General features: G+C 43.9%; 1 protein-coding gene across 8 annotated transcripts in view; it reads right to left on the reverse strand.

Moving 5' to 3' along the window:
* TIAM1 (TIAM Rac1 associated GEF 1) overlaps positions 1-25,839 on the reverse strand; it is a 400,889-nt gene that overhangs the window by 105,640 nt on the left and 269,410 nt on the right. For 7 of the 8 annotated variants that reach the window (XM_033418176.2, XM_049710489.1, XM_049710491.1 and 4 more), the window contains 2 exons: positions 14,261-14,708; positions 8,035-8,207 (listed from right to left, as the gene is read on the reverse strand). In XM_033418176.2, coding sequence (XP_033274067.1) covers positions 8,035-8,207; positions 14,261-14,708 — 621 coding nt within the window. Of the gene's footprint in view, positions 1-8,034; positions 8,208-14,260; positions 14,709-19,620; positions 20,127-25,839 lie in introns of all 8 variants that reach the window. The other variant, XM_049710492.1, reaches the window with a different exon arrangement.

Consider the following 25,839-nt stretch of genomic DNA (forward strand, 5'->3'; position numbering starts at 1 on the left):
CAATAAGACACAAAAAGACCAAAAACCCAACTGCCACTTTTGAGGTGTCAGGAGCAAAAGCAGGGTACTGAGCATGATCCCTGCGCATAGCACCACCAAGGGGGTGGGCAAACCACCCCTCCTGCCCGACCCACCAATCTATCCCCACCCTCACCCCACTTAAGGGTCAAGCTTGCCCCCTTCAGAGGGTGAGCAAGGGAAACTGTTACTTGTTTTTCTCCCTCATGTTGCAGCTCCAGTCCCAGTAAAGCCTTGCCAGGACTTCTCATCTGGCCTCTTACCAATTTCTATTGATTAAGGAGTCCAAGAATCCTGGTCAGTAACAGTATAAGCACATTGATGAGAAAGGAGGGTAAATGCAAGAAAAAGCAAACAAACAAAACAAAACAACAAAAAAAGCAACCAGTTAAAAGAGTGGAGTACAGTTGCTTAAGGGAGTGATGATTGGAAGAGAGGGTAAGGAAGTATGGGAAGAGAATTTCACTTCAATTCTTTTCAGGTTAATTGAATTATTTAAAACTATGTGTTCAAAACAGAAACAGACTCACAGACATAGAAAACAAACTCCTGGTTATCAAAGGGGAAAGGCAGCAGGGGGCAGGGGGATAAATTAGGAGTTTGGGATTAGCAGATACAAACTATTACATATAAATTAGATAAACAACCCGGTTCTACTGTGTAGCACAGGGAACTACATTCGACATCTTGTAATAAACTATAATGGAAAAGAATCTGAAAAAGAATATATATATATATATATATATATATATATATAAATTAAAAAAACTGAATCACTTTGCCGTACACCTGAAACAAATACAACATTGTAAATCAACTAAACTTCAATTACGTACATAAATAAATAAATGAAGCTATCTGTTCATATTGACTTAAATACAAATTTAAAATATTGTAAAAAGGAAGAGGAATACTGTTAGTAACATTATTTGGATGATACATAAGAGAATACAAATTATATGCTAAAATCTAACTCAGCCACAATTATATCTCTGCACTGTACTTTTAACATATGTGGAGAAACCTCTGAACACACTAATAGCAGGGCATGCACTGCAAACAATTACCAGCCCTGTGCATCATTTTGCACTTCAACATCCATACTCTCCCATAATACTCTCCTTAGAGCAGGGCCAATGGCACCTCATCCTTTGAAAAGGCCCCCTCTGGTACTGGGAATGGGCAGGGTCCAGGAGGGACCCCATTCACTTTCTCCCCTTCAGGGAGCTCTCTGATCCTCTGTCCCAAATGGGGCATTAATAGGATGCCCTAAGGAGCTCTTGAACTTGAGTCGATGGCTCATGGGTCATATCTGCTATTTCTTTCACCAGATGGTATGAGATTGAGCCACCAGAATGGTGCTGACAAGATGATCTGGGTTGAGTCCAATTCTTTACAGAGATTAAAAAAATTGGCCTGGAGTTCCACACATGCCATTGGTGACCCTTCTTCACAACTAATTTATGCCAAAACCAAAGGTAAATATTTCTGAAGTGGCTGGTGAGAGGCAGGGAAACGATCTACAGTGATGAGAAAACAGGACTTAGCTAGAGACCAAGTCAACACTTAACAATGAGAATACAGACCAAACATTGAATCTGTCATATCTGTAGATAACTCTAAGTTAGGAGGGATATAAACATCAGGGAAGATCAAATTAAGATCGTAGATGATTTCATTAGACGGACGAAAACCGCAAAGATAAAATTTCAAAGAGGTAAATCTAAGTTCTGCATTCGGACTTTTCAAAAAATATATTAAAATAAGATGAAGAAGACTTTGATGCTGAGGGCTGGATAGACCACAAGCTGGGTATGAGTCATCCGTTTGTTGTGGTTTCTAGTAAATTAAGGAATTGACACCAGCATCATGGACGAAATGAGAGGAACAGGAACTGAAATGCAGGCAGCACAGGGCGGAACCTGACAGGGTGTCAGGTTCTGGAACACGATTACAAGAGAGAACATCAAGGAGAGGAACTGAATCACAGGGAGACTGGCTCGGAAACCTCAAGCAGGGAGACCTAAACAGGAGACATGGTGGAGGGAAATGAGAGCAGTTTTCAAGTATTTAGGAGGTTATGAGAAAGAATAAGCAGGAAAGGCTTACTTTAAATTCTGGGGGAGAATATGGAAGCAAAGGGAAATGGCAAAAGTCACCGGAAAGAACGTATTATCTCAACATGGCGAAGAACTTTCTAGAACTTGGAGCCAACTAACAAAATAGATGGTTAAAGAGCTGAGAGCTTCCCAGGGATGGACAGCTGTCCAGCTGTCCAGGCTGACCAGCTGCGGGGGCCTTGCAGAGATGGTGCCTACCTTACGAGGGAGGCTGGATGTTAATCTACTCAAGTCCAAGATACTACATCCTTTCTAAAGTCTTTTCTACCAAGTCCACTTGATGCTCCTTGTGAAAGAGGATTTCCAGATTTTTTCTTAATCTGGTTGCCCTTGTCCAGGGCATACGCCAATGACCTTCATCAAGTCTGACACACAGAACTAGATGTGGCACTTGAAGATAATTCCCCAGAGCATGATAAAACTCAAAGCCTTAGACTTTTCACAGAGAAGCCACACTCCTGTAAAGATACTTGGGGAACTAGTCTCTTTTTCTTATAATTAAAATGCTAACTATAACATTTATTGAGCATTTGCTATCAGATACCTGACTTGCATTATCACATTCAATCCCCAACTCAACATAAAGATACAAATACTATTCTTCTTTTAAAAGGGTCTTTTTAAAATATGCATGCTATAAAAATTAGGAGTTTGGGATCAGCAAAAAAAAAATATATATATATATATATGTATATATGCATACTGTAGCCTCATACAAGTGACATTCCTAATGATAAGAAATATTCTATGGAAAGGCAATGACCCCTTAGAGATAATATTTTCTACACTTCTTTAGATATATAATTGCATATGATTTTCTACCCAATCAGGCATCATTCTTACTCTGCCTGCTAACTATGTTCCCAAGGCATTTAATATAGGAATTTAAAACTAATATTAGGATACGTTACCATAAAAGTCACTGAGCTTTTTGGAATTGTATGTAACATCCTCCCGTAATGGATGAAGAGAGGGCCGAGAGGAAACGGTACTTTGTAGGTGATGGGTGCTATTTCTGGCTTCCAGTTGGAGGGAAGAACGCTAATTAAAATAGTTTAAATGCAGGAGCTATAGCCTCCCTTTGCAGACAGGGTAGCACTTCCTCTATATAAGCTGCTCTAACATTCATGCCCATTCCCACCCCCATCCGGCACACAAAACCCCTTTTCTACTTCTGCTGGTAACATGAATCTCCTTTCCATGCGCGAATCTGAATAACAGCATCAGATCAGAAGCATACGAGCTCTGGAAACTGTGTGCACTGAACTGAGCCCTGGGGCTGGAATAACCTACAAATTATTTCCATAATCGTGCTTGATCTCCCTCCCTTTAGCCTCACCCCCTACACACACAGGTTCCTTTCAAATTCAGCCCCTCCAGAGTCATGTGGATTACAATAAGTAGAAGGTAGAAAATGCCCTCATGGATCCCAAAGAGCAGTAATTTCCTCTGAAAAGGTTCATTTTGTGCTCTATCCCACGTAAGTAGCATAAAAAGTTCACCGAAACAAGAGGACAAAGAGGTTTTCATGAATAAGGTCCTATGTTGCCACAGAAGAATTTTATTCAATGTGACCTAATGGGTATTCAGATTCTATTAGCAATTTTATGGCCAGGAAAGTCCTTTCAAAAGGAATTCACATCATGGGTGTCCAGGTAAAAAAGAGAGTATCCTGAAATCAATGAGATTATCATCTAACCTGTATAATGAGGCAAGAATGGCCAAAATCAAGTTACAGTTTTGAAATATTCCCAATGAGTGGCTTAATTCTAAGAATGAGAAAAAGTCACTTTTTACTGTAATCACTGATTCTTGCCCATGTTCTTCTTAGGGTTAAGTAATAACAGTATTGGGATAACTAATATACTTAGACAATAAGGGGCTTCAGCGAAAGAGAGACTTGGTTTGAATCCAGCCCCAACACTCAGTAACTGTGACTTGACATCCAATCATTAGCCTTTGTAAGCCTTAGCTTCACAGAAGGGGGTACACAAGCCACATCAATTAGTCAAAATATGGATACACAGTCTAACTCACTGATTTCCGGAAGAATTAAGTGGATTCACATTGTAAAACACTTTCAAGGCGGTGGCATACAATAAGGGCGCAGTAAAAGATAACTGCTGATATCATAATAATGTTATTATTGTTAGAGTAGTTAGGCATTTCCTCATTTGCAAGATATCCCATTAATTAATAAAAAGGTATGCTAGATTTGGAAACACAATGGTTTATAAGTTATATAGAGGAATATTTTCAGGAGACAGAGTATGTAGATTTTTTTAATAGGATACACAAAGCGCTACCCATTAGGGAAGACTTGAGAAATGAGACTACATTAAAATCTAAAAGTGTTGGTATAACAAAGAATAACTTGAAGAGAGTAGAAGGCTAGCCACCTAATGGAAAAGGATATCTGCAATGCATATAATCAACAAAGAGATGAGATACAAAATATGTAAAAAACTGCTATGAATCATCAAGAGAAGAAAGGCGACTAAATGGAAAAAGAGGCAGGAGACTGAAATAAAAACTTCACAGAAGATGATACTGAAATAGTCATTAAACCCATAAAAATGTGCTCGACTTCACACTAATAGTTTTTTAAAAAAGATCTGACAGTAACACGTGTGGACAAGGATGAGGAAGAACTGGAATTCTCCTAGGCTGCTGATGGGAGCATAAATTATTTCAGTAATTTTGGAAACTGACAGTATCTAGCAGACTTGAATGTGTGCATATATCCCATGACCCAGCAATGCCAGTCCTAGGTATGTACGAAAAGAAATGTGGACAAATGTATCCTGAACATAGATAGAAGAATGAATACTCATAGCAATACAGCTCAGGATCCCTACAAACTGGGGTCAACTCAAATGTACATATGGAAAGGTTGTCATACATCCCAGTTAGCCTAGGACTATTGAAACTTATGCCTATTATCCTGGCGTAATTGTTAATAGTGCTGCTATAACTCTTAAAATTGTCTAGTCTCTAAAGTGTCCTCGTGAGTCCATCAGAAGCAATGGGAGAATAAGAACCTCAAAAAGATGATCCTCCATAAAAGCAATAACAACACTGGCAAAAACTGTCAAGATGGACTTTTTCAGAACTCTGGAAATTAAGTCTTGTGACTTGAGGTGCATTTATTGGGGGAAAAAAAAGGCTGAATCTCAGTAACAATATTAAGTATAAGCGTATCTTAATGCACTATTCTCATCATCATCTCTCTATCTCCACATTCATGTTGAAAACCAGCAGTCAAACAGCCACTGAAGGGGCTTCCCTGGTGGCGCAGTGGTTGAGAGTCCGCCTGCCGATGCAGGGGACACGGGTTCGTGCCCCGGTCCGGGAAGATCCCACATGCCGTGGAGCGGCTGGGCCCGTGAGCCATGGCCGCTGAGCCTGCGCGTCCAGAGCCTGTGCTCCGCAACGGGAGAGGCCACAACGGTGAGAGGCCCGCGTACCGCAAAAAAAACAAAACAAAACAAAAAAAACACAGCCACTGAAGGGGGCAGAATGGGTTTGGAGCTCCCCCAAAACACCATTCTCAGAAAAGTCATTATCTGACCTGTTTAATACTGCATAAGAAATCCCCATTCACAGGGCTTGTAGCTATTGGACTTGACTCAGAACTCATTCATGTACACAACCCTTTACTCCAGGCCTGTTTGTAGAAAGCAATCAGTGACAACTGTTTAATATCACAGTTGCCTGAGGTTGTGGTAACAGCTGGGGCAAAAAAGAGTTGACTGAGAAACTTTAGGAAAAGCTGGGGAGTAAGATATCCATAGTCCTCAGAATTTACAAGGTCACATACATGCACAGAACCGTACACATGCTCAGAAGACCCTGAGAAGGCCCTGTGCTCACCCCTCAGGCTGATCTTGAGGCTCTGTGCAAGCAGAGGTGAAGACTACGGCAGAGCTGTAAACTAACTGCCTAAGTGTTAAAGAGGTACATACAGAGGTCCTTGGGAAAGAGTAAGACATTTATTACTTCTGGGCACTTAAGGTAATCTCTCCAATCATTAGAGAATATCAGTAGTGAAATAAAAATTATTCTCTTTTAAAAAGAACCAAATACAAATTCTAAAGTTAAAATGTAGACTAAATGAAGTGAAAAATTCAACAGAGGGGCTCAAGAGCAGATTTGAACTGGCAAAAAAAAAAAGAATCAGTGAACTTGAAGTAGGTCAACTGAGACTATTCAGTCTAAGAAACAAAACAAAAACAGAATACAGAAAGAGGAACAGAGTCTCAGAGATCTATGAGACACAATCAAGCATACTAACTTAAACATAATAGGTGTCCCAGAAGGAGAAGAGAGAAGAGACATGAGCAGGAAGATTATTTGGAAAAGTAACAGCTGAAAATTTTCCAAATGTGATTCAAACACATATATACATCAGTACATCCGAGAAACTCAATGAATTCCGGGTATAATAAACTGAAAGAAATCAATATTTAAACATATCATAATCAAACTGTTTAAAGACAAATATAAAACCCCCAAAGTAGCAAGAACAAAGCAACTTATCTATAAAAGGGATCCTCTTAAGATTAACAGGTGATTTCTCATTAGAATCTATGAGGGCCAGATGGCAATACAGTGACATTTTCAAAGCACTGAAATAAGACTGTCAATCAAGAATTCTATATCCAGCAAAACTATCTTCAAAAATGAAGGAGAAATGAAGACATTCCCAGATGAACAAAAGTGTTCTGGCTTAGATAATATAATACATGTTCACTCTATTCAACCAGTAAGCTGAATGGATTCATGTAAGGTTGTAGGGTGCCAGAACCTTCTGTTTCTTGGCCTGGGTGGCGGTTACTTTGTGACACTTCATTGAGCAATAAATTTATGTTTGTGCACTCTTCGTTATGTGTGTTTTACATCATAGATTAAAAGAGAAAAAATACATGCTTTTTGATTGTTCACAAACAAAGTTACTACTTTATATTCCTTACTTGAATTGCCCAAATGGAAATAACTATAGGGGACAACCCAGAAACATGGTGAAATAACCTATTACTCTCTGCCATGCCTTTATTGCAACTCTCTCTGTGGCATGGAATATCCTCACTGTCAATTTCATTCAGTTCATCCCTACTCTACCATTCACTGTCAAGGTTTACCACATCATAAAGATCAATTCATTCCAATGTCTGTCTCCCATATTACATGTGAACACTTTTAAGTGTAGAAACTGTATCAAAATATCTTCTTGGTATTCTCAATATCGCTGTGCATAGCACATAGGAAGCATGGAATAAAGGCTTGAGGAATTCCTGTATTGTGGGAATAAATGAAGAAAGCCTAATTAACACCACAAAAAGTATATCACAACTGACCAAACTCAAAGGATTCCCTATAGAAGCAAATGTTAACCCTGAAGCGATAAGCAGGTTGGTATTTTTTAATACAATTAACCATCAAACTTCAAGAACTTTCATTCTGAAGTTCTGAAAAGATGAGGAAGAAAAACTGGTTGGGTATAGCTAGTCATCTCTGGGATGTCGTGATTTTACTTTATGAGTAATATTAGAAGAGAACATATTATGATGAAAAATTTTGACAGTGCAAATCATGTCTAAATTAAGGAATTCATGATCCTTTCTCTAAAGTGCTACACAAATGATATCAAGACTACAGTGAAAAATCCTTCAACCCACACCCCTCCTCGGGCTTCACTGTGGAGGCCTCTGCGTGAGTTCAATCATTCCTGGAACTCAGTAGAGACATTTATTTTGTCATTCATCGTTTTTGTTCCTATAATGTGCAAAAGATAGAACCCACCACTCAAAGGAAAACAGGGTGAGGTACATGGGCAGGAGACGGAGGTATCTGGTAAGAGATTTGAAATGCTCTGCAAAGGAGGAGCCCAACAAACCTGGAAAAGGAAGGCATCACCCAGGGAATTGCTGAGGCAGAAGACAAAGTCCTTCTTGGGGTGCTCAGGCACGGCCTGCACGATGCTGTTCTCCACCCAGACGGCATGCTTGGGGATGCTGTTGTGGTCTATTCCAGACCTACCATCGCTCTCGTAGAAAAAGAGTGTGCACCCTGAGGAAACAGAATGGGGGTCCGTGTGAGTATTTGGTGCTCACGCAACAAAAAAGTCTGTAGTGGAAACTGTTGCTTGTGCCCTGTTACCAGGAAAGGGCTGGAAATGAGTGTGAAACCTAGGAAGTAAAGAGAATGGGGCCATGCTTGTACTAAGTCTTGGATGGGCTTGGACAGAGACTTTTTTTTTTTTAATTGAAGTATAGTTGATTTACAATGTTAAGACTCTTAAATCACAGTTTCGTCATTCGTGCCCTCAAGTTCTTTAAGATCTTACTTCCTGTTTTAGAATGTGACAGATATCCTCACAGGCATACGGGGGTCTGATGGCTCCTCTGGCCAGTGGTGGCTGTAAATTCAGCTCCTCAGGCCTGAACAGCAAGCACCGCTGAGTGAGGACCGGCACCAGTTCTGTCCCACTGGAGTCCCTCCCAATATGTCTCACAGGATATGCAACCAGAGAACACAATTTATTGGGTTTTTTGACTATGCCCTTGGAGAAGACAAAATGTAACACTGGCTTTAGGTGCTTTCAGGATAAGGAACGAAATGACAGACTTTTAGTCTCAGATCTTTTCTATAAAATGTTTTGCTAGAGATCAGCCATGTCCTTGCTGCTCCTGGAAGAGGAAACACATGGCACACATATGAAGGCCTGGGGGAGGCCAGAGGCCTGGTCCACACTTAATTATACTGTGAAACTAAATGAGACAGGAGCAATAGAAACCTTTCCTACATTTGTGGCAAGGTGGGTTCAACAGATACCCTCCATCATGGCCCACATGTGAGGCGCATTTTATTAGTAATTACTCACTGAGCACTTGCTCTCAAGTCACCATTTCAGGGGAAACCTGGGCCCAGCTTTCTGACTCTTTTAACTTCAACATAAGCCACCTGGTCCGTCTTCAACATCTTCCTTACCACAAGCAAGGGCCACCGTTTATGTGAATCACAAAGACTTCCAAGTACAATCTACTCGCCTGCAGTATGAACTTCTGTAAAGCAAATTTGTAACGGACAACGTAGAACGATGGGGATCAATGGAAAAGTCACATGAGTGCAAAGGCGATTTTTCCCAGCCCGTAATATTTCACAGGAGCATGTAACAGCTGCTGGATGCAATGTCCCCCAGCACAGACGTACGCAGCACGCAGGCACGCGAGGCCCACTCGTTTCACAGTGTTTGCCTTGGTACAGCCTGACCGTGAGCTCTGCCTAAAAGTCTATTGCACGGTGTTCCTGAATTTCATGGTTTTATAACTATTGTCCTTGTCTCCATAATTCAGGAGTTTCAATTCTTCCTCTAATCCATTCAAGTTATATTCACATTTTTTTCTTAAGGTTGTACGTTTTCTGTGATATTTCTTGTTGGAAATTAGGAATGTTATGAGAGTAATTTTAGTAGGGTTTTGTTTTCTATTTCTTTAAGTTTTGTAGTAATAAGTTGCTTACATATAATTTAATTATATACTTACGGAGTGTTCTGCCCCAACCCTGTTTTTCTTATAATTCCTGTTATTTTGAAGATCTCAAGTTTTTACAGGAACATAGAGGTCACGTTCGGAATCATCTATACCTCCTCTTTCCATGTCTTAAGCTAACATAGATTCAGAGACACAAAAAGAAAAGAAATGGAAAGGGGAGGCCCTTTTCCTCCAAATCCGAGGTTCCTGAGGTGGGGCAATCTTGCTGAATGAGGGACATTTGGTGAAGTCGGGAGACATTTTTGGCTGTCACAACTTGGGGGTGGGGAACAGAAGGAGGCGAGTAGCGGACAGGGATATTGCTAAACATCCTACAATGCCCAGGACAGGCCTCATGACAAAGAATTATCCAGAAAATGTCAATAGGCCTTCTGTTGAGAAACCCTGCTCTAAATAATCCTTAGGACTAATATTACGCTAATGATGAACAAATCCATAACAGAAAAAGAGCACCACAGCTTTACCATAGTTTGAGAACAGAGACTGAAGCCTATAGATAATGGATACGAGGCATCCACACATCACACTGAACATCTTATGTCTTCCCAAATTGATGTTTTCATAATTTTTCAAAGTTGGTTTACAATCGCCCGTGACAGTGGGTGGTTAAAAATCAGCTTGTACTCAATTATCTACATGTTCCTTTTTTTTTTTTTTTTTTTTTTGCTGTACGCGGGGCTCTCACTGTTGTGGCCTCTCCCGTTGCAGAGCACAGGCTCCAGACATGCAGGCTCAGCGGCCATGGCTCACGGGCCCAGCCGCTCCGTGCCACGTGGGATCCTCCCGGACCGGGGCACGAACCCACGTCCCCCGCATCAGCAGGCGGACTCCCAACCACTGCGCCACCAGGGAAGCCCTACATGTTCCAATTTTAAGATTAATGAGGGGCTTCCCTGGTGGCGCAGTGGTTGAGAGTCCACCTGCCGATGCAGGGGACACAGGTTCGTGCCCCGGTCCGGGAAGATCCCACATGCCGTGGAGCGGTTGGGCCCATAAGCCATGGCCGCTGAGCCAGCACGTCCGGAGCCTGTGCTCCGCAACGAGAGAGGCCACGACAGTGAGAGGCCCACATAACGCAAAAAAAAAAAAAAAGATTAATGAGAAGCAGCAAATCTGGGAACCACGTGGTCCCTGGTAACAGGTCCATTTACCTTCATCTTCACTTGAACATAATCTGTGTGCTTTTCAGTTGTGGATGGAGACACTCCAGAGATTAATTCTAAATAAAACCTTTTTTCGTAAAATTAATTATTCTGTCAAAAGTGAAAGAACCTTAGGAGAATTTTCTAGCCTACGGTTCCCAGGCACTCTGCTTTTTATTTCTCCATATCCAAGCCCAAGTCAGCAGCAAGCCCTGCCTCTGAGTGGCAAGGACAAGCCCCAGGTCTGTCAATGTATAATGGGACCTGTCAGGAGCAAGAAGCAAAGGACTCGGCAGCTCTGTGCTCTGGGCCTGGATCCTGACAGACTGTGTCACTCAGATCTGGGTCACCAAGAAAGTGAAGCCTCCCTCCTCTAATGGGTGTGTGGGCTGAGCACCCACACCTTGCCTTCCTTGATCATTTATTCTCTAAAGGAACAGCAGAAACAAAACAGCCCCCGCTTCCACGTCCCAAGTAAAAAATCACCTAATTATTTTTATTCTACGCCACTAACGGTGTTATTCTCATCTTTAGTGTAAGAATCACCTGGGAAGCCTGTTTAAACCACAAATTCCGGGCCTGTCATGGGCTGAATTATATCCCCCCAAATTCCTATGCCGAAGTCCTAACCCGGGGCCTCCGAATATGGCTGTACTTGGAGATAAGGTCTTTACAGAGGTAATTCAAATTAAACGAGGTCGTAAGGGTGGGCCCTAATCCAATATGACCGCTGTCCTTATAAGAAGAGGGGATTTGGACATAGACAGGTACAGAGGGAGGACGTGAAGATACTAGAAGAAGGCGGCCATTTGCAAGCCCAGGAGCGAGGCCTCAGAAAACACCAAACCTGATGACACCTTGATCTGAGACTTCTAGGCTCCAGGACTGTGAGAAAATAAAGTTCTTTGGTTTAAGCCACCCAGTCTGTGGTACTTTGTTATAGCAGCTCTAGTACAGGGACTAATACAGGGCCCCACCTCCAAACTGTGAGATTCAGCAGGTATGGATATAACCCAGGAAGCATCTCAGGTGACCGTGACTACAGGTGGTCTTCTAATCATGTTGTTAACAACTCAGCATTCGTTAACAAAATGAACAATAAGATGGGCTGCTAAAGGGAACAGAGGTTGCAGCGTCCAGTGGTGTGGACATGTAGGGGAGGAGCAGAGAGCAGGGCCCCTCAGACATGACCCTGTAGTGCCTCTAAATTAAGCCAAGGCAGGTCCCGTGTGAAAAAAAATAGTAGCAGTTCTCCAAAATGCTCCCACAGAATGAACATCTGTGTTTCACAAGCAGGACCATGACATCAAATACACTTTTCCCAATTCACGATGGAAAACTAAAAGCAAAGTGTGCTGTGCGTACGTGTAAATTGATAGAATTTGCTCAAATTCAATATTCTTATTTCACATGTGTGTTCAAAATTTCATATATACTTTATATAGACTATATTATGGTATCTGATTTAGTATAGAAAATAAAATTTAAAGCTTAATATCAGTGATTCCTGTGATTTTTCCACAGAAGATACTATGGCTGCCAGAACTCCACATCTATTCAAACTTTGAAACCACTAAGGTAGACTTTTCAAATGAGAAAAGGACATGAGAAAGAACCTGACTCTTCCTGAGACATCCTTGGAAGTGGAGCAACAAGATGAAACAACCCAGCAAGTCCTAAAAGCTAGACATGAAGAGAAAGACAGCATCCCACCCTAAACATGCAGCAACATTAGACACACAGGCTCTTGGCAGTAGGGGAAGCTACCCTACACTGGCTGTCAAGAGGAAAGACTCCTCTATGGGACAGTTGGTTGTTCCCTAAAACACACAAGCCCCTTTCTTCTGCAGTAATAGAAACCCCAGTGCTCAGCTGGGCCCATCCCTGCCTCCCTTGCAGCTAGGCTGGACTCATTTCTGGCCAATGCGATGGAAGCAGAAGAGATGCAGGCAATTTCCAGGTTGTACCCTCAGTGCAGAGGGATACACCCTCCACTTCCCCCATTTTTCCGCTGGAACCTGGACCCGCTGGTGAGCTATCCTAATCTTTCAGACTAACACAATGCTCTAGGGACAGTTAAGCAACGACAAAAGGAATTCTGGCTTCTGGATGACTTAACAGCAAAGAGTCAGCCCATCACTCTCAGACGCTCCACCTCTGCTAGGTGGAAGGGAAATAAAGTTCTGTCTTGCTTGAGGTGCTGTCATTGTGGGTCTCAGTGACATGCAGCAAGACCTACAGTCTAATTAACATGCTCCCTTTCTGTTTCACCAGGTACTGAAGCAACAGCTGGCAGCATTAGTAATGGGGCCCACCCAAACCCTGCATGTCCCTGGGGGGTTTACACCACTGCGCAGAGCTCTAGGCTGTTCCATGCCTCTAGGATTGGCTGTTCTACAGCAGCCACAGTTGGTGAAATCCAGTGTCAGATGGAGTCATGGGTGCACCACACCAGCTGAGCCCAGGCTTCTTCCTCCTGGACCCATCCTTCATGCTTCTTAACCTAACATATCCTGCCATGTACTAACCCTGCTTCAAATCCATCTTGTGTCAAAGATTCTAAGCGGTCTTGAGAAGTGTTTTTCTTTTTAAGACACAGAGCTCACAAACGTGTTACAATTTCTACACTACCAAGATATATGCAGACGTGCAAAAATACATATACATACATCTAAAGTGTGTGTAGAGCGATAATGAATAGCAAGACATAAATGTATTATGCTTACTGATGAAAAGAAAGACGATGGTATACAGATATACCATTGTATATAGATACATATCTCTATATATACACACACACACTCAAATATTCAAAGTCTGACCATAAAACAGTGACTTTTTCACAAACATAGATGGCTCAGACATTCCATTAAGCACTGGGTTGAGCCCCATGAAATTAGCAATATTCCATCATTTTTTACCCCCCAAATGACAATTTCATAAGATTCAAACCAGTGATTTTTCCCTCCAAAACAGTCACTTCGGGAGGCACTTGTTTTGGAATGATTCCAAAAAAATATTCTTTTAGAACTCAAGCCTTTCAAACTGTCAGGAGAACCAGCTGTATATATGAGAAAACTAGACGAGAGGCTCCAATAGCTTAACTGTGAAACAGTAAAGAAAATAAAACATTGGTGGAGAAGGAAAATGGGGAGTGACTCATCAAGGGACAAAGTTGCAGCTAGATAAGATGATTATGTTCTAGGTGTGCCGTACGACTGCGTGCCTTAGTCAACAATACCGTAACGTACACCCAAAACTATGCTAAGAAGGGAGATCTCACGTTAAGTATTCTTACCACCACAAAATAAGTTTTGAAATTAGCATGAAATAGAAGTTCCATGTAATTGAAAAACATCATTTGCACGGGTGCACCACGGAGCACAGGATGTACCCAGCACTGCAGGAAGGATGCTCCCTCGCTCACCTTTCAAGGACACCCAGTAGTGCTTCCACTTCCTCCGGGTGGCCGACTCCACCTTCTTGTTCTTCTTGTGCACCAGGAAGTTCTTGACTGCCAGGGCTCCGGCCTTACGCACCGTGCCCTGAGCGGCCGTGAGCAGGATATCGGACTGGCCCGGGGAGCTCAGGGTACCGCTGCTCTGCTCGTCGCTGTGCGCCGAGCCGGCCTCCTCCAGGCTCTCACTGTTGGTGGTGCTCATCTCCAGCTCCCGTCGGAAATTCTCGTACACCCCCTGGCGGGCTGCGTCCCCGGTGGAGCTGCTGCCGCTGTCGCTGCCCACAAAGGCGCGGCCGGTGGGGGGTGAGTAGCTGGAGTTGGTGGCATTGGATCGCCTGGACAGGAGGTCCGTGTCGGTGGTGGCCCCTTCGATCCCACTGTCGGCAAACTCGCTACCCTCGCCCGCATTAACATCCTTGGGAGCCGAAAGGGAGAAAAAAGAAGACACGCATCATGCAGGGAAGTAACCCAGGGGCTTCTGTCGGTCCAGCCAGGGGCTGTGTAGCTGCAGGCAACCCACAGGGCATCACTGCTCCCAGCCTCTCCTGGACCAATTACTCCTCACCCCTCTGACCCGCACAAACCCAACGTGCCCGCAGAGCAGCTCAGGAAAACCATGAAGCTGCCCCGGTATGAATGCCAACAATTTGGAATGTTCAAGAAACATTTTTCAGAAAGCAAGCAAGATTTCAGAAAACTTATCAATTATCTGACTTTCAGGTAATTGGCAAATCAGCTACTGAGATGCTCCCACTGCCCTGCTGAGTGAGCTCTGCACCCTCACCCTCGTCAGCCTGCCTGGAGCTCTAGGATATTCTGCTGACTGATGAGTTATTCCAGAAGTAGGGGGTTCCAAGGGATAATGAAGTCTTTACTGATAACTTTTTTTTTTTTTAACAAAGGGCCTAGTTAGGGGTCTATTCTATAATCTGGTGACTAAAAAGAAAACTAGGGTGCTACCTCACCCACTCACCCAGCAAGGACCACAGCCCAGGAGCAGGGAAGAGTCCTCGGGCTCCAATCAGCTTTGCTTCTTGAAAACAAGCAGCTTCTCACTTCTCACATTGAGCTAAAAAAGTCTGTGGGGCTCACAGCTCCCATGCAGGCTCTCCAATTACCTTGCCCTTTCAAAGCTGGGATGCTAGGAGCCCGAAGCAAGCTACTCACCGCCCCTGGGCCAAGGGACAGCTTGGGGCACTGCCAGGATGTGGCGGGTATCAATTCCCAGTTTAAAAACATTTGGAACTTCCAAAGCACTGCGCCTGCTTGCGTATTGAACATTTCCGGGACAGGAAGATCTGTTCTTAAATCAGAATCTTAATTGCTCTGAAGTGCTAAAGGCATTTCCATAAGCAAAGATTAAATAATGGTAGTCATCAAGGGAGGAAAATGACAGCAGTACTGGACAGCACAGCTCGACAGTCTCATGGATAAGAAATTAGACTGGTTTTTCTCAAAGGGAGAATCAGAATGTGAGTCTGACATAGGAGGAGATAGCAAAGTAATATGTGGTTTGGGGGCTTGACCACTTGTTAAGCCTTTAGTCTCATAAATAGTTAATTATGGTTTGAAAATGTAAAAACTAACGGGCTATTCCGATTGCCATATAAATCAATGCTTTGCGTTCAAATCTTTGATGAGAGGCAGTGGCAGGGTAGGCAGAACGAGACAAGCCACATACTAATATCACCCTGCAGGAGGCCCAGACAGGTGCTGTGCCCATGTCTCCGCACATCTCACCTGGTCAGTTATAAATTAGGGCCCTCAGAGTTCACGTGCGTCATGAATAGCTCCTAAGTGAGCAACTTAAAATGGGCATAGCCAGACATGAAAACAAGCAAAGGAGACACAGAAAGACAAATACTGTATGACTGACTTCTATGTGGAACGTAAAAATGTAAAACTCACAGAACCAGAGGGTAGAACGGTGGTTGCCAGAGGGTGAGGGCCCGGAGAAATGGGGAGACATTGGTGAAGGTTACAAACTTTTAGTTATTATAACAAGTTCTGCGGATCTGATATATAGCCTGATGACTCTAGTTAATGATACCATGTTGTATCCTTGAAATTTGCTAGGAAAGTAGATCATAAGTGTTCTCACCACAAAAGAAAGAAAGAGAGAGAGACATAAAGGAAGGAAGGGAGGGAGGGAGGAAGGGGTAATTATGTGAGTGATGGATATGTTAACTAATTTGATTTTGGTAATCATTTCACACTATATACATATATTAAATCATCACATTGTACACCTTCAAAAAACACAAAAACACACAACAAGGAGTACAGTGTGCAAAGGTAGAAATTTGACAGTGGAAAATCCTGGCAAACACCACCTCGGCCAAGAGCTCAAGGTTAACTGGGTGTGTGGTATATGGGAACCCTTTCTACTATCTTTGCAATGTTTATGTAATTCTAAAGCTGCTCTAAAATAAAAAGTTTATTTAAAAAAAAAAAAGAGGGGCTTCCTTGGTGGCACAGTGGTTGAGAATCTGCCTGCCAATGCAGGGGACACGGGTTCGAGCCCTGGTCTGGGAAGATCCCACATGCCGTGGAGCAACTGGGCCCGTGAGCCACAACTACTGAGCCTGCGCGTCTGGAGCCTGTGCTCCACAACAAGAGAGGCCGCCAACAGTGAGAGGCCCGCGCACCGCGATGAAGAGTGGCCCTCCACTTGCCGCAACTAGAGAAAGCCCTCGCACAGAAACGAAGACCCAACACAGCCAAAAATAAATAAATAAATAAATTAATTTTAAAAGAACAGTAAAAAAAAAAAAAGAAAAGAAAAAACAAGGAGGAGGTAAGAAGGGACATAGTAGCAGGAAGTGGTTAAGCGAGTTTCTAAGGACCAACGACATCTGCGATGCAGTTTAGGTCCCTGGGATGTAGAGGGACTCAAGAGTGTCAAAGAAACCATGGATGCGGCTCAGACGCAGACCCTGTGACTACTGGTTCTGTCACTTGGCCATCTGCTGTCCTGCCTGTTACCCTCCACCAATGGTCATCAAGGACCCAGATCTAGTAGGTCAAAGTCCTCTATACAAACAGGAGAGTGCTGTTACCAACCCACATTTCTCTCTGGCAAGGACATTTACCATACATATCCCTTTTGATCTAATAAGTAAATTTGGCCATCAGTGATTATTCAAGATAACCACGGGTGGTGGGAGTTGCGGAGTTTGTGTGATTCTCACCAACATCTGGATTCATTTTCACATGCCTCAGTCCTTCTCTGGAAGAAGTGACAAAACCAGCTATAAACTCGCCTCAAAAATGAAAAGAGATGAGCTGCTCCTCTGTAAGATCAGCTACACAGGTATCCTCTCTAGGTCATAAGAGAAAGACTTCAGAACAAAAAGGAGAAATTAATTCCAGGCATCTTGTAATTCCCAGAGCTCTGGAACAGGAAGGAACCTTGCCAAACCATCCCCTTGGTGAATGCATGGAGATGCTGAGGCTCAGAAAGTCACAAGTCTGGCAGGTGGCAGATTGGAGGTTGGAGCCCATGCCTCCAACGACCTTTTCCACTGGACAAGATGGCCCCATGGCTCAGCCGCAGGGAGCACCTGACTGGATCCTGTCTCAACAGTCAACTCCATGCCTTCCCTTCTGTTTCTCAACAGTGCCCCTTCTAGGTTTTCCCAGCACAACTGAGTGACTGTGCATCTATATGCCTTGAGTTTCCCAGCAAAGAGCTCAGACTCAAAAGTGGACGGAAGGAGAAGGAGAAGATGAAAAAGAAGATGAGGGAAACAGAGGCAGACACTGGACAGGCATGTCTCTTAACAGTCTACTACATGCCCACAAACCATGAACTCCTACAGAATGCCTTGATGTCTCTACTGCAACTAAGAGTTGAGGCTTCAATAGACACTCACCTCTTTGTCAGGCTTGAACACGTGCTCATGCCAACTGACACTGCAACCCTGCAATGGCCCAGGCTGTGTGTATTCAACTCTGGGACGACCATTAAATCGAGCAAAGAAGTGATTACTCCAGGTTAAGAGGCCTGCTGGTCCCAGCGGAGCTGGCACACTTTGGGAGCGTAGCCACTGGAGAATGCTCCCGGATCTGTGATCCAAGCCAGCTCCACCTGCTTTCCACAGTGGTTAAGCAGGCTAAGTGGTACACATCCTCCCACTGATATGTGACCCAGCCTGTCCAGAAACAGACGGTGGCTGCCCAGCTCCAGCCTCTATTTGGTCATGAAGCTTGGGATGTGCCAAATACCCAGAAACCCTTGCTCCAGCATTGTGGGAAATGATGTCCACCCAGCCAGAGGCATTGCTCCACACCTGAATGGTCAACGGGACTCCACATCCCCCTACACCTTGAGTGTGGGAGACAGTCATCTACAGCAGGGCTCCAGATGCCTAAGTGCCACACGAGAATTACAAGTTTACAGGTCTCAGAATCTCTAGAACAAACCAAAGACAGATACACTGATGTAGAGGCACTAGGTTCACACACTGAAAGAGCGCTCCAAGGCTGCATCCTAAATGCCCATCCTTCTCAAATGGCAGGATGCATACCACTGTGATACAGCTTCCAACAGCTCAGAAGAAAGACAGCATCATTGTGATGCAAACATTCCTGGTGCACCTTTCCGGAAGGGTTCCTCCTCCTACCGACCTCCATCTCAAGGACACTTCACACACGAGAAACCTGACTCTCCCCACACTTAAAAGCCCCTGTAGGGCTTCCCTGGTGGCGCAGTGGTTGAGAGTCTGCCTGCCGATGCAGGGGACACGGGTTCGTGCCCCGGTCCAGGAGGATCCCACATGCCGCGGAGCGGCTGGGCCCATGAGCCACGGCTGCTGAGCCTGTGCGTCTGGAGCCTGTGCTCCACAATGGGAGAGGCCACAACAGTGAGAGGCCCGCGTACCGCAAAAAAAAAAAAAAAAAAAAAAGCCCCTGTCAACCACCCCACTCTTCCAAAGGCAAGAAATCCAGATGATCAACCCCAGGGAAAATTCCCACAGAAGCCCAGCACTCTTTATTGCAAATGCAAGGCATGTTCCTTCTTCTCTAGTTAGATGTCTTAGCATACGATCAGTCCTAGATTATTTAACCCAATACTGAAACTTAAAGCAAAAGTCAGAGGAGATCAAGGGAAATGGTAAGACCCTAGCTAGACACAGAAGTAACTCCCAACATGGTGCATGATCCAGCCAAAGATTTCCTAAAAATAGCTCAAAATAAACTCTCCATGTTAGAACCACTCCACAGAAGAGGCTTCCAATTATAAACAACATTCACGGAATACAGAGGCTCTTCAATCCTGCTCTTCCTGGACAAGTCCTCCCAAGCCAGATTCTTCGAGCACTCACCGATTTCCATTCCACTGGCAGTCTCCCAGCATGAATGCATGCACTTTCCCATTGGATGCACAAGTGGCCAGCTGTTGCCCCAAACATTCGACAGCTGCCAGGCAAGAGTTTTCTTTGTCATTTTAGCCAGGCAGCAAATGCTGAAATGAGCTCTGGTGCTAAAGTGGAGGCAGCAAGAGGTAAATTCAAAGCCTGTTTTCACTGCCTTGAAAACTGGAGGAGGGTCACCCAGCATGAACATAGGCTAAAGACACATTGTGGCAAAGGCTCAAGTTGTTTCCACCAGGGAATTCAGAAAGACTCTGAGGGACAGGTTTGCTGTGCTAAAGATGTGTGGACACAATTTTGAAGAGCTAATTAGCCACAAAGTTCAAGGGCCCTGGGACAAGTCAGGGACCAGGAGGGTCAATTGGCAACTTGTAGTTACAAGTCGAATGCAGTTAGAAACTGGTATGTTGGTCACTTTGTTTAATTTCCCCGTTGAATCCAGCTTTGCTTCAATACACCTGTAGAGAGAAGGTAAATACAGAAGAAAAGAGTTCACAGAATTTCAATGGGGGGAGGAGATTTTTTTTTTTTTTTTTTTTTTTGGCCATGCCACGAGGCACGCGGGATCTTAATTCCCCAACCAGGGATAGAACCCGCGCCCCCTGCAGTGGACGTATGGATTCTTAACCACTGGGCCACCAGGGACGTCCCTGGGGGAGGAGATTTTGACCTTCAGAAGCCTTGAATTAGAACAATTTCTGCCTCATTAAATTCTAAAATATTCCCCCTCTGGCTTATCATCTTCATCTTATCCCCCAAATCTAAGGACTCCCCTCCGCCACACATGCACACACGTAAGCACTGTCTTTGGTTTCCAACATTCTCTCCTTGGTACACTCAGTACTACACTCTACTATACTCTTCGTATGCCCTCCCGTGGTAATCTCAACACAGCAAATGTCATGTCTGGGCAAGTTATTTTGAACCAATCCATGCCTCAGTCTCCTCACCTGTATAATGGGAATAGCAACAACATTTACTTTGTAAGACACTTTGTAAGATGTGAGATTGAGGTAACACAAGTTTCTAGAATGGTGCCCAGCACACAGTACCTGCACAAGAGTGTTAACTCTAATTACTGTCATGTCCGTCCTCAGCCTTACTTACATCTCAGCCCAAGGAGAGAAGACGCTGCCTGACCTCACTTACTAGCTTCCTGCACTAGCATGAAAGAATGGGTGCTGCTGAGGAACTTGGGAAAAACAAGGTCTCATGGGAAAAATACACAGGCCCACCAAGGCTGGTGTGAGCCAATGTAATCCCCTTGAATTATTTTCACATTCGCAAAACTGCACAATAAACTAAGAAAATGATGTTTCCTATGCTGTAAGTAACTGCTAGGCTCTGCTACTAACAATTGCCACTCTTGATTTACAGAAATCCTGCAGCATCCATTTGCCATCACTGTAAGGTTTTTTTCTTTCCTCTCTCTACACAAAGAGCCAGTGCCATTTTTTTTTTTTTTTTTTTTTTTTTTTGCGGTACGCGGGCCTCTCACTGTTGCGGCCTCTCCCGTTGCGGAGCACAGGCTCCGGACGCGCAGGCTCAGCGGCCATGGCTCACGGGCCCAGCCGCTCCGCGGCACGTGGGATCCTCCCGGACCGGGGCACGAACCCGCGTCCTCCGCATCGGCAGGCGGACTCTCAACCACTGCGCCACCAGGGAAGCCCCCATTTTGAATTTTTGATTCCGAAGTTTGTAAACTGTACCTCTTGACCTCCCACTCTTAGCCTCTTTACATGTGTCCCAGCTCCCTTTGAGACATTTCTAAAACCCTGTTTCTATTTCCTTCCTCTTTCCTTCCTAAGGCAAAATCTCCATGCCCTTTAAAGTTTCCAGCACTCAGTCCCATCCTCTCTAATGATTCACAACGGAGTGACTCAAAATTTCTCTCAATTACAACTGCTGAAGTTCTTACTGCTGCCCAGAAGAGTCTCAGAAGTAAGTTGGCAAATGCTTGAAATGTTGCCTCAGGTAACTCCAGATTGGAGACAGCTCCATGTCTAAGTCAGTGAATCACCTTCTCTCCTTTCATCTGTTTTTCTATGTGCTTGTCTCAAACCCTGTCGTCACCCTTCCCCTCCTCAGGACCTCAGGATATATCACATCCCTAGTCCCTCTTCTTCTTTTCCTAGTGCCACATCCCTGGTTCAGCCACAGACTCTCTGTTCTAACTACCTTCCGCCCATCAATCCATCCTGCATGCCATGGCTGGGTAAGTCGCCCAGGAGCAAGGTGAGGGCCCCCAAGGCTGTCCATCCAGGCCCTCCACCAACGTCCAACCTTAGCACTGGACCTTTGGATGCACGCAGCCACCAGTGAAACTGAAGAACTCATGCCGGTGTATGCTCCCAACTTTTCTTGCGTCCAGGAATTCCAGGAATACTGATCCTTCAAGGTTCAGCTCCAAGTCCCTCTTCCCACAGCTGGAAGCCTTCTCTTTCCCTCCTCCAATCCCCGTGCCGCTTCTCTGCAGCATCCCCTTCCCCCCGCCCCCCCTCCCCCTGCCCAACTCTGCTCCAGCCACGTTGGCCTCTTTGTTCTTCCTCAAAGGTGCAGGGCACACTCCCACCTTTCAAATCAATGGCCAATTCCCATCTCCCTTCCAAATCCCTACCCAAGTCTGCCCATCCCGAGGGGTGGGGCCCAACCCAACCACCTGATCCGGAATTGCCGCGCATTCCCCGCTGCCTGGTCTTCGTCACCTTGCTCTCTTTTCCCCATAGCATGCCATGTACTTGTTATGCTGACTGTTTGCTGCAAACACACCTCCACTTCACCCCAACTAACTTCCTGAGCTCAGGGATCTCTTCTTGATGCATTCCAAGCACCAAGAATAGTGTCTGGCATGGCGTAGGCACTTCCAAAACAAACCCACAAACACTGTTGAACAATTTAACTGCTGTTCATCTTCCACCCTCCTCTCCAACCAAGAAAAGCGTTTCTCATGGAACACATTTTAGTTTGATTTAACGGTGTAGTCATTTCCAGGCTCAACTCACGCTCAACTCCAGTTGAAGTCACAACTGAGCCCCAACTGGAAAGCTTGACTTCCACATCTTCCAGCCATCCGCGTTTATTACGTCTTTTATGGAGACAACCAGAGCTCACTTACATGTTTTTTCTTTCATCTTTTTAAAAGGAGAGAAAGTGAGAAAGACATATTGGGCTGTTTTATGGCCCAAACTAGATATTCTGTCAACAGGAAGTTCAAAGCACACTGGGCCCCAACACAGAGAGAAAAGCTGGTGGGCGTTTCCTAAGTTCTGCCCTGCGGATCCGTGGAGATGCTCCCAGGGCTGCACAGCAGCCTGGCTGGGAGGCCTCCAAGCTCCCGGTCCCAGCCCTTTATCCTCCTCAGTTATGCTGGGAAACCAGCAATAGCATGTTACTGTGGAACACGACTTACACTGAGGGACACAGAGGCTCCTCTCCTCACGGACTAAACTAAGAATGTGATTTTCAAAGGCTTGGGCCTCCCCAACCTATATTAGCATAAATAAACAGCTCTCCAAGTGAGGACCAGGGGTCCTTAAATAATTTCAGGGGGTCCTTAAGGTCCTCCCTTTACCAACTATCTGTTCGAAGCCAGGCTTTCCTCATATAGTCCAACCAAAACAGCATGTCGCAAGAGAGTGAATGCAGAAGCAGATATGAGACTCTAGTGTCTTCTGATAAGCCAGAAATTGTAGAGATTTGCAAAAATACAAAACAATGCCCTTCTTCTGGCTTTTTTTTTTAATTTTAGAAAATAAAATTTAAAAAATAAAGTTATTTATGTGAACATGTAATGGTTTATTGCTGCTATTTTAAGATGAATTAACAAGTTTTTTTTTTACATTTCTGTTTCATTTTCTAATGTGATAAATATTTATAGATATAACCCACACGGACAGAAGCCCTTTGGAGTCTGTAACACTTTTTAAGAGTATAAAGGAGTCTGAGAACTTCTGATACAAGCCATGTCTCAGCTACCTTCTCACCCTCCCACTCCTCAAAAGAAGATCTTGGCAAAGAAGGGGGATATTCTTGTTGAAATGGATGGGCTGTTTTCCAAAATAAATACCTCATTGCTTAACTTACGTGGCAGGAAAAGAAAAATCAAAAGGAAGGCAAAAAAGAAGCATCAAACAGGAGCCACGAAAGAAGAGAGGTTTTTTAAATGGATTTCATATGAAAATATCTTGTTTCATGAAGAATCAACCTAAGGGTCTTCAAACGTATGGGTACCAAGGGGGAAGGGAGTGGGGTGGGAGGAACTGGGAGATTGGGATGGATACATATACACTATTGATACTATGTATGAAATAGACAACTGAGGGGATCACATACATATACACTATTGATACTATGTATAAAATAGACAACTGAGGGAAACACACATAACATGCCCTCCCTTTTGGATTTCCCTCCGGTTTAGGACACCACAGTGCATTAAGTGGAGTTAATGCACTTAATGCACTGTGCTGTCCTAAACGGATGGGAAACCCAGAAGGGAGGGGATGTTATGTATACGTATGGTTGATTCATTTTGCTGTGCAGTAGAAGCTAACACAACATTGTAAAGCAACTATACTCCAATAAAAATTAATTAAAGAAAATAATTAACCTGAGGTTCTTAACCAGAAGCTTCTCGATGGACCCTGGAGGACCCGTGGATCCCCTGAAATGATATGCAAAAGGGTGGTCTCTTGTGCTGATCCCAAAAGATCCAAATGTTTCATCTGATTCGCAAAGGAATCTGTGACCAAAGGTTAGGAATCTCTGGATGCTGATGTCAGTTCTCAGCTCAGGGAACATATTTATTATCCCTGAACCATTTAAACTAAGTGTAAAACGAAACAAAATTTTAAAAATCAACACAACTTTTATAGGAACTCAAGATCTTCTTCTGATCGTGCACCCTTTATCTTGCTGAAATCACCAATCCTATTAACTTGTTTATCCAAGCAAGAAAGTCCTCAGGGATAGAGCCTTCTAAAGTCATCTTTGGCATTTCTCCAAAAAAGACATACAGATGGCCAACAGGCACACGAAAAGATGCTCAACATCGCTAATTATTAGAGAAATGCAAATCAAAACTGCGATGAGGTATATCACCTCACACCAGTCAGAATGGCCATCATCAAAATGTCTACAAGTAACGAAAGCCGGAGAGGGTGTGGCGAAAAGGGAACACTAATACACAGTTGGTGGGAATGTAAGTTGGTGCAGCCACTGTGGAAAACAGTATGAAAGTTCCTCAAAAAACTACAAATAGAGCTACCATATGATCCAGCAATCCCACTCCTGGGCATATATATGCAGACAAAACTATAATTCAAAAAGATACATGCACCCCTATGTTCACAGCAGCACTATTCACAATAGCCAAGATATGGAAACAACCTAAATGTCCATCGACAGAATGGATAAAGAAGATGTTGTACATATATACAATGGAATACTACTCAGCCATAAAAAAAAATAATGCCATTTGCAGGAACATAGAACTAGAGATTATCATACTAAGTGAAGTAAGTCAGACAAAGACAATACCATACGATATCACTTACATATGGAATCTAAAATATGACACAAATGAACTTACCTACGAAACAGAAATAGACTCAGACGTAGAGAACAGACTTGTTGCCGAGGGGAAGGTGGCGGGGAGATGGAGTGGGAGGTTGGGATTAGCAGATGCAAATTATTATACATAGAATGAATAAAAAACAAGGTCCTACTGTATAGCATAGGGAACTATATTCGATATCCTGTGATAAACCGTAATGGAAAAGAACATGAAAAAGAAGGTATATATATGTATAACTGAATCAGTTTGCTGTACGGCAGCAGAAGTTAACACAACATTGTAAATCAACTATACTTCAATTTAAAAACATACAAATAAAAAATAAAGTCGCCTTTGGTCATCTCTCTGAGGGACTGCTGATTCGGGCCACGGTAGTGGACAGTTACTATTTTCTTTTCAGCCCACCACCCTGTTTGGCTTCTGTACCAGAACTGGGGGGTTTTGATGTTAAAATCTGAGAGCACGTGAGCTGAAACCTGTTTGAACGTGGGGAGGCAGTGTGGTGTGGGTTTGCTTCTGAAGAAAGGACCCTGGTCTGTGGGTCAGAAGACCTGGACTTCAATCCAGTCGTGAGACCCTGTCACCTAATCTCCTTA

This window comes from Orcinus orca, chromosome 5 (genome assembly GCF_937001465.1).
Source record: "Orcinus orca chromosome 5, mOrcOrc1.1, whole genome shotgun sequence".
In the NCBI taxonomy this organism is placed as follows: Eukaryota; Metazoa; Chordata; class Mammalia; order Artiodactyla; family Delphinidae; genus Orcinus; species Orcinus orca.